General features: G+C 49.4%; 1 protein-coding gene across 1 annotated transcript; it reads left to right on the top strand.

The window, feature by feature from the left end:
- Window positions 1-1831: 1831 nt before the first annotated feature.
- LOC145343527 (G-protein coupled receptor-associated protein LMBRD2-like) lies at window positions 1832-9319 on the top strand. The gene is made up of 7 exons (XM_080189781.1): window positions 1832-1935; window positions 2067-2164; window positions 6090-6193; window positions 7979-8025; window positions 8134-8230; window positions 8425-8560; window positions 8708-9319. Exons 1-7 carry the CDS (start codon window positions 1885-1887, stop codon window positions 8766-8768), a joined length of 594 nt encoding a protein of 197 aa, XP_080045907.1. The 5' UTR covers window positions 1832-1884; the 3' UTR covers window positions 8769-9319.
- The last annotated feature ends 251 nt before the right edge of the window (window positions 9320-9570 follow it).

Genomic DNA, 9570 nt, shown 5'->3' with positions numbered 1-9570 from the left:
TAGGGCCGGTCAAGGATAGAAGTGGGAACTTGTGCATGGAGTCAGAAGAGATAAGGCGTTGAATGAATACTTTTCTTTAGTGTTCACTAAGGAGAGGGGCCATGATTTTGAGGATGAGACTGTGATACAGGCTGATAGGATGGAGGAGGTAGATGTTCTGAGGGAAGATGTATTAGTAATTTTGAAAAATCTGAGGGTGGGCGAGTTCCCTGGGCCAGATGGGATACATCCTAGGATTCTTTGGGAAGCAAGGAATGAGATTGCGGAGCCTTTAGCTTTGATCTTTGGGTCCTCACTGTCCATGGGGATAGTGCCAGAGGACTGGAGAGTGGCGAATGTTGTTCCTCTCTTCAAGAAAGGAAGTAGGAATGACCCTGGTAATTATAGGCCAGTTAGTCTTACTTCAGTTGTCGGTAAGTTAATGGAAATGAGAGATAGGATTTATGACCATTTAGAAAGATGCAGTTTAATCTGGGATAGTCAGTATGGTTTCGTGGGAGTAAGTCCTGGCTCACAAATTTGATTGAATTCTTTGAGGAGGTTACTAAGTGTGTAGATGAAGGTAGAGCAGTTGATGTTGTATACATGGATTTTAGTAAGGTGTTTGATAAGGTTCCCCATGGTAGGCTCATGGAGAAAGTAAGGAGGTGTGGGATAGAAGGAAATTTGGCCGATTGGATAAATAATTGGCTGTCTCATAGAAGACAGAGGGTGGTGGTGGAGGGAAAATTTTCAGACTGGAGACCAGTTACCAGCGGTGTACCACAGGGATCAGTGCTGGGTCCTCTGCTATTTGTGATGTTTATCAATAACTTGGAAGAGGGGAACTGACGGGTGGGTTAGTAAATTTACTGATGACACCAAGATTGGTGGAGTAGTGGATGAGGTGGAGGGCTCTTGTAGGCTGCAAAGAGACATTGATAGGATGCAGAGCTGGGCAGAAAAATGGCAGATGGAGTTTAACCCTGATAAGTGCGAGGTGATTCATTTTGGTAGGACAAACTTGAATGCAGATTACAGGGTCAACGGCAGGGTTCTGAGGAATGTGGAGGAACAGAGAGATCTTGGGGATCATATCCACAGATCTCTGAAGGTTGCCACTCAAGTGGATAGAGCCGTGAAGAAGGCTGATAGTGTGTTAGTGTTTATTACCCGGGGGTTTGAGTTTAAGAGCCGTGGGGTTATGCTGCAACTATACAGGACCTTGGTGAGACCACATTTGGAATATTGTGTTCCGTTCTGGTCACCTCACTATAAGAAGGATGTGGAAGCATTGGAGAGAGTGCAGAGGAGATTTACCAGGATGCTGCCTGGTTTGGAGGGTGGGTCTTATGAGGAAAGGTTGAGGGAGCTGAGGCTTTTCTCTTTAGAGCAGAGGAGGATGAGAGGTGACTTAATAGAGGTTTATAAGATGATGAGGGGGATTGATAGAGTGGACGTTCAGAGACTATTTCCTTGGGTGGATGTAGCTGTTACTCGGGGGCATAACTATAAGGTTCATGGTGGGAGATATAGGAGGGATGTCCGAGGTAGATTCTTTACTCAGAGAGTGGTTGGGGTGTGGAATGGACTGCCTGCTGTGATAGTCTATTACAGCAGGCAGTCGGACACTTTAGGAACTTTCAAGCGGTTATTGGATAGGCACATGGAGCACACCAGAATGATAGGGAGTGGGATAGACTGATCTTGGGTTTGGACATAGCTCAGCACAACATTGAGGGCCGAAGGGCCTGTACTGTGCTGTACTGTTCTATGTTCGATCTCACCCATCTCTTGGTGGTGGTAAACAGTGAGGACTCAGTCAGAATTAACTGTGTTCTGTCTTGCAGGCTGTTCTGCCGACTGACTCCACCATTATGTCTGAATTTCTTGGGACTGATCCACATGGATTCTGCAATTTCCCACCAGGCCAGAGAGCAGACAGCCTATACCTCGGTGAGAGACCCACGGACTAATGAGAGTAACAGAGTGGTGGGTGGTACTGGGAAAGATTGTGGTGATGGTGGGTGGATGTTGAGGTGTTGGCGTTTGCTTTGTTTATTGACTTGTGTCCTCTTTGTCCCCAGATTATGGGTTCAATGAAGGTGATCTCCTTTATTGCTGACGGGTTCTACATATACTACCCTATGCTGGTTGTAATCCTCTGCATTGCTACATACTTCAGGTAATCTAATTCTAACCCCGTGCTGTACCTGTCCTGGGAGTGTTTGATGGGGGGACAGTGTAGAGGGAGCTTTACTCTGTATCTAACCCCGTGCTGTACCTGTCCTGGGAGTGTTTGATGGGGGGGGACAGTGTAGAGGGAGCTTTACTCTGTATCTAACCCCATGCTGTACCTGTCCTGGGAGTGTTTGATGGGGGGGACAGTGTAGAGGGAGCTTTACTCTGTATCTAACCCCGTGCTGTACCTGTCCTGGGAGTGTTTGATGGGGGACAGTGTAGAGGGAGCTTTACTCTGTATCTAACCCCGTGCTGTACCTGTCCTGGGAGTGTTTGATGGGGGGACAGTGTAGAGGGAGCTTTACTCTGTATCTAACCCCGTGCTGTACCTGTCCTGGGAGTGTTTGATGGGGGGACAGTGTAGAGGGAGCTTTACTCTGTATCTAACCCCGTGCTGTACCTGTCCTGGGAGTGTTTGATGGGGGGACAGTGTAGAGGGAGCTTTACTCTGTATCTAACCCCGTGCTGTACCTGTCCTGGGAGTGTTTGATGGGGGACAGTGTAGAGGGAGCTTTACTCTGTATCTAACCCCGTGCTGTACCTGTCCTGGGAGTGTTTGATGGGGGACAGTGTAGAGGGAGCTTTACTCTGTATCTAACCCCGTGCTGTACCTGTCCTGGGAGTGTTTGATGGGGGGACAGTGTAGAGGGAGCTTTACTCTGTATCTAACCCCGTGCTGTACCTGTCCTGGGAGTGTTTGATGGGGGACAGTGTAGAGGGAGCTTTACTCTGTATCTAACCCCGTGCTGTCCCTGTCCTGGGAGTGTTTGATGGGGGGACAGTGTAGAGGGAGCTTTACTCTGTATCTAACCCCGTGCTGTACCTGTCCTGGGAGTGTTTGATGAGGGACAGTGTAGAGGGAGCTTTACTCTGTATCTAACCCCGTGCTGTACCTGTCCTGGGAGTGTTTGATGGGGGGACAGTGTAGAGGGAGCTTTACTCTGTATCTAACCCCGTGCTGTACCTGTCCTGGGAGTGTTTGATGGGGGGACAGTGTAGAGGGAGCTTTACTCTGTATCTAACCCCGTGCTGTACCTGTCCTGGGAGTGTTTGATGGGGGACAGTGTAGAGGGAGCTTTACTCTGTATCTAACCCCGTGCTGTACCTGTCCTGGGAGTGTTTGATGGGGGACAGTGTAGAGGGAGCTTTACTCTGTATCTAACCCCGTGCTGTACCTGTACTGGGAGTGTTTGATGGGGGACAGTGTAGAGGGAGCTTTACTCTGTATCTAACCCCGTGCTGTACCTGTCCTGGGAGTGTTTGATGGGGGACAGTGTAGAGGGAGCTTTACTCTGTATCTAACCCCGTGCTGTACCTGCCCTGGGAGTGTTTGTTGGGGGTACAGTGTAGAGGGAGCTTTACTCTGTATCTAACCCCGTGCTGTACCTGTCCTGGGAGTGTTTGATGGGGGGACAGTGTAGAGGGAGCTTTACTCTGTATCTAACCCCGTGCTGTCCCTGTCCTGGGAGTGTTTGATGGGGGGACAGTGTAGAGGGAGCTTTACTCTGTATCTAACCCCGTGCTGTACCTGTCCTGGGAGTGTTTGATGAGGGACAGTGTAGAGGGAGCTTTACTCTGTATCTAACCCCGTGCTGTACCTGTCCTGGGAGTGTTTGATGAGGGACAGTGTAGAGGGAGCTTTACTCTGTATCTAACCCCGTGCTGTACCTGTCCTGGGAGTGTTTGCTGGAGGACAGTGTAGAGGGAGCTTTACTCTGTATCTAACCCTGTGCTGTACCTGTCCTGGGAGTGTTTGATGGGGAACAGTGTAGAGGGAGCTTTACTCTGCATCTAACCCCGTGCTGTACCTGTACTGGGAGTGTTTGATGGGGGACAGTGTAGAGGGAGCTTTACTCTGTATCTAACCCCGTGCTGTACCTGTCCTGGGAGTGTTTGATGGGGGACAGTGTAGAGGGAGCTTTACTCTGTATCTAACCCCGTGCTGTACCTGCCCTGGGAGTGTTTGTTGGGGGTACAGTGTAGAGGGAGCTTTACTCTGTATCTAACCCCGTGCTGTACCTGTCCTGGGAGTGTTTGATGGGGGGACAGTGTAGAGGGAGCTTTACTCTGTATCTAACCCCATGCTGTACCTGTCCTGGGAGTGTTTGATGGGGGACAGTGTAGAGGGAGCTTTACTCTGTGTCTAACCCCGTGCTGTACCTGTCCTGGGAGTGTTTGATGGGGGACAGTGTAGAGGGAGCTTTACTCTGTATCTAACCCCGTGCTGTACCTGCCCTGGGAGTGTTTGTTGGGGGTACAGTGTAGAGGGAGCTTTACTCTGTATCTAACCCCGTGCTGTACCTGTCCTGGGAGTGTTTGATGGTGGGGACAGTGTAGAGGGAGCTTTACTCTGTATCTAACCCCGTGCTGTACCTGTCCTGGGAGTGTTTGATGAGGGGGGACAGTGTAGAGGGAGCTTTACTCTGTATCTAACCCCGTGCTGTACCTGTCCTGGGAGTGTTTGATGGGAACAGTGTAGAGGGAGCTTTACTCTGTATCTAACCCTGCGCTGTTCCTGTCCTGGGAGTGTTTGATGGGGGACAGTGTAGAGGGAGCTTTACTCTGTATCTAACCCCGTGCTGTACCTGTCCTGGGAGTGTTTAATGGGGACAGTGTAGAGGGAGCTTTACTCTGTATCTAACCCCGTGCTGTACCTGCCCTGGGAGTGTTTGTTGGGGGTACAGTGTAGAGGGAGCTTTACTCTGTATCTAACCCCGTGCTGTACCTGTCCTGGGAGTGTTTGATGGTGGGGACAGTGTAGAGGGAGCTTTACTCTGTATCTAACCCCGTGCTGTACCTGTCCTGGGAGTGTTTGATGGGGAACAGTGTAGAGGGAGCTTTACTCTGCATCTAACCCCGTGCTGTACCTGTCCTGGGAGTGTTTGATGGGGGGGGACAGTGTAGAGGGAGCTTTACTCTGTATCTAACCCCGTGCTGTACCTGTCCTGGGAGTGTTTGATGGGAACAGTGTAGAGGGAGCTTTACTCTGTATCTAACCCTGCGCTGTTCCTGTCCTGGGAGTGTTTGATGGGGGACAGTGTAGAGGGAGCTTTACTCTGTATCTAACCCCGTGCTGTACCTGTCCTGGGAGTGTTTAATGGGGACAGTGTAGAGGGAGCTTTACTCTGTATCTAACCCCGTGCTGTACCTGTCCTGGGAGTGTTTGATGGTGGGGACAGTGTAGAGGGAGCTTTACTCTGTATCTAACCCCGTGCTGTACCTGTCCTGGGAGCGTTTGATGGGAACAGTGTAGAGGGAGCTTTACTCTGCATCTAACCCCGTGCTGTACCTGTCCTGGGAGTGTTTGATGGGGAACAGTATAGAGGGAGCTTTACTCTGTATCTAACCCCGTGCTGTACCTGTCCTGGGAGTGTTTCATGGGGAACAGTGTAGAGGGAGCTTTACTCTGTATCTAACCCCGTGCTGTACCTGTCCAGGGAGTGTTTGATGGGGGACAGTGTAGAGGAAGCTTTACTCTGTATCTAACCCCGTGCTGTACCTGTCCTGGGAGTGTTTGATGGGAACAGTGTAGATGGAGCTTTACTCTGTATCTAACCCCGTGCTGTACCTGTCCTGGGAGTGTTTGATGGGAACAGTGTAGAGGGAGCTTTACTCTGTATCTAACCCCGTGCTGTACCTGTCCTGGGAGTGTTTGATCGGGGGACAGTGTAGAGGGAGCTTTACTCTGTATCTAACCCTGTTCTGTACCTGTCCTGGGAGTGTTTGATGGGAACAGTGTAGAGGGAGCTTTACTCTGTATCTAACCCTGCGCTGTACCTGTCCTGGGAGTGTTTGATAGGGACAGTGGAGAGGGGAACTTATGGGATTCTCAAACCTGTACTGATAAGCTGGAATATTTTTCTCCTCAGCCTGGGTACACGCTGCCTGAACCTGATAGGCTTCCAGCAATTTATGGGAGACAATGAAATGACATCTGACCTTGTGGAGGAAGGGAAAGAGCTGATTAAAAGAGGTGATGTGTATTTATCAGAAGTGCAGCGTCTTGGTTTGTTTTCCCTGTTCATGGAGAGGTTGGCATTTCTGGTGTGTGTCCATGTTTTGGGGATTGTGTGGGGGGGCGGGGGGAGAGGCGGGTGTGTGTGTGTGTGTGTGGGTGGGTGGGGGGGGTGGTGGGGAGAGGCGGGTGTGTGTGTGCGTGTGGGTGGGTGCATGGGGGAGAGACGGATGCGTGCGTCTGGGCGGGGTGGGTATGGGAGGGGTGAGAACATAAGAACATATGAAATAGGAGCAGGAGTAGGCCATCCAGCCCTTCGAGCCTGCCCCGCCATTCAATAAGATCATGGCTGATCTGTCGTGTCTCAGTTCCACATTCCTGCTCTCTCCCCATAACCCTTAATCCCCTCGCTTATCAAAAACCTATCAACCTGCGTCTTAAATATATTTAGCGAGGCAGCCTCCACCACTTCAACGGGCAGAGAATTCCAGAGATTCACCACCCTTTGAGTGAAGAAGTTCCTCCTCAACTCCGTTCTAAACCGCCCCCCCTTTATCTTGAGGCTGTGCCCTCTAGTCCTACTGTCCTTTCTGAGCGGGAAGAGCCTCTCCACCTCTATCCTATCCATCCCATTCATCATCTTATACGTCTCAATGAGATCTCCCCTCATCCTTCTAAACTCTAACGAGTACAGGCCTAGTTTATTCAGCCTCTCCTCATAGTTCAACCCCCTCAACTCCGGTATCAGCCTAGTAAACCTCCTCTGCACTCCCTCCAAGGCCAATATATCCTTGCGTAAGAACGGCGCCCAAAACTGCACACAGTACTCCAGCTGCGGCCTCACCAATGCCCTATACAGCTGCAGCAAGACCTCCCTACTTTTATATTCAATCCCCCTCGCGATGAAGGCCAGCATCCCATTCGCCTTCCTGACCACCTGCTGCACCTGCAAGCTGGGTTTTTGCGACTCATGCACAAGGACCCCGAGGTCCCTCTGCACTGTCGCCTGCTGCAGTTTTTTGCCCCGTAAGTAATAATCCTTCCTACCATTACTCCTACCAAAGTGGACAACCTCACACTTGCCAACATTAAATTCCATTTGCCATTTCCTGGCCCATTCACCCAGCCTATCTAGATCCTTCTGCAGACTCTCCACACCCTCTGCACAATTTGCCGTTCCACCAATCTTGGTGTCATCAGCAAATTTCGACACCATACACTCGGTTCCCTCCTCCAGATCATCTATATAAATGGTAAATAGCTGAGGCCCCAGCACCGACCCCTGGGGCACTCCACTAGTCACCAACCGCCAATCCGAATAGCACCCATTGACCCCCACTCTCTGCCTCCTATTTGACAACCAATCCTCTATCCACGCTAACACCCTACCCCCAACTCCATGCCCCCTTACCTTCTGCAATAACCTCTTGTGAGGTACTTTGTCAAACGCCTTCTGAAAATCCAGAAAGACCATATCCACCGCCCTAGACACATCCTCATAGAACTCTAATAAATTTGTCAGACACGACTTCCCCTTAATGAAACCGTGCTGCGTCTGCTCTATCAAAGAATTCTCCTGAAGATGCCGCGCTATTTTCTCCTTGATCATGGATTCTAACATTTTACCTACAACAGACGTTAAACTAACCGGCCTATAATTCCCTGCCTTTTGCCTGCCACCCTTCTTAAACAACGGCGTAACATTAGCCGGGGTGCGCAGTGTGGGGGAGGGGCAGGCAGTTGAAACTTGTATCCTGATGTGGTTGAGACTATTTCCCTGACAAATGCGTGTTTTTTTTACAGAGAGAAGGAAACGGCAGCGACTGGAGGATGGGGAGAGTCGGCGGAGGGTAAGCGACTCGTCCTCAGATCCTGAGCCCACCTCTGTTAGTTTCCACCTTTCATTCCCTCTTTACTTTTCTGAAGCTCCTGTATAAAAAGTTGTGTTTCTCTGTCAGGAATGGAAGGAACGTTATGGAAACCAGAAAGAAGAGTTCACACGAAATCGAAGCTCTCACTCTGAAATACCCGATTCCCTTCAGGCAACAAAGCGCGGTAATTGTGATTGTCTATTGTTCTTCCTCATTCTCTTCTGTTTCTTTGTCAAGCTTTTGCTGTGCCTGGAGAAATTTAGTTTTTTTTACACATTCTGTCCCATCCCTGCTATTTGGTTTGTCGTTGTCAGTTTTCAGTGAGGAATGCTGTCTGTTAACTGACTTGTACTGATTTTCAATGCATTTCCTTCCCAGCCGCCACCAAGTACTGCCGTTCAAGCAGTCGGTCAGAAAGGGATTGTATGGAGCTGCTGCAGGACCCAGAGCCAATGGATTTCAATGCTGACTCCTTCAGTGATGATGGTCCTGATCAGAATTCTGAGCTAGGGAGGTACAAAGCACTGGGGCAACCCCGGGGGGAGGATTTCAGGGGCAGAGTTAGGGGTATTGAGAACAGTCTGGTGTCTGGTATTTTGTGAAAGCCAGAGAAGTTGGAGATGTTTGTGCTAAGCCCTGACCCTGTTCCCTCTTCCTTTAGGTACCAACCAAGTGGACGGTATCTCTCGATGTCTCGCAGCCGCATCTTTGATGATATATGAGTGGTCATTTGGGTCGGTTCCACCGATCTGCATTGGGCATAACACACTGTCCATCCCCACTACATCTGTGCAGGGGGAGGGGATCATCTGCTGGACCCTATCTGCTGCCTTTTCCCACTCCAAACATTCAACCACTGTATCTTTCAGGCTTTTATCGTATTGGGAAACCCCACCTGGCACTGTCATCCTGTTTCTACCTTGACCATCAACAGAAGACTGAATACTCCGTTGTCTCACTGCAGTTTGTGTACAAATCAGTTTCCTACATTATTAATGACTGGACTTCAAACGATTGTAAAATGCTTTCAGGGCATCTTAAGGTGCTTTGGAAAAGTGTGTGTATTTCCTCTAAGTTGGTGATCACTACGCTTTGTCCTGTTTTACTGCTAGAGGTCAGGTTTATGCTAATCTTTGCTTTGCACTTTGCTGCTCTTGGAATGATGGATGCATTTGGGGCAAGTAATCAGATTTCTGTATTGAATTTTCTGGGTCTAAAGAATCATTGTAATTTATTGGATGTATTTAATAAATGGAATGAACAGTTGAAACTATGCAATGCTGTATTCTCCAGTATCTAGAACCTATGTCCCTCCCCAAACACATGATTAAACCCACCACCCATCTCATCCTGCTTGTCAAGCTGCCGCTCCCACACACACATTATGGAGTCAGTTGGACTCAATACAAAATTGGCAAAGGTAAAGGGTTGCTCCAGCCTGTCCCACACCAGTGAGGAATACCACTAATCCAAATATTATCAATTCCCACTGTTCACCACAGATCCTCTTTTAACTGCAAGGTA

Source organism: Carcharhinus amblyrhynchos, chromosome 5 (assembly GCF_965287045.1).
Source record: "Carcharhinus amblyrhynchos chromosome 5, sCarAmb.v2.hapA, whole genome shotgun sequence".
Classification (NCBI taxonomy): Eukaryota; Metazoa; Chordata; class Chondrichthyes; order Carcharhiniformes; family Carcharhinidae; genus Carcharhinus; species Carcharhinus amblyrhynchos.
Note: the sequence above shows the minus strand (reverse complement) of the source record. Positions and strands in the feature narration are given on the sequence as shown.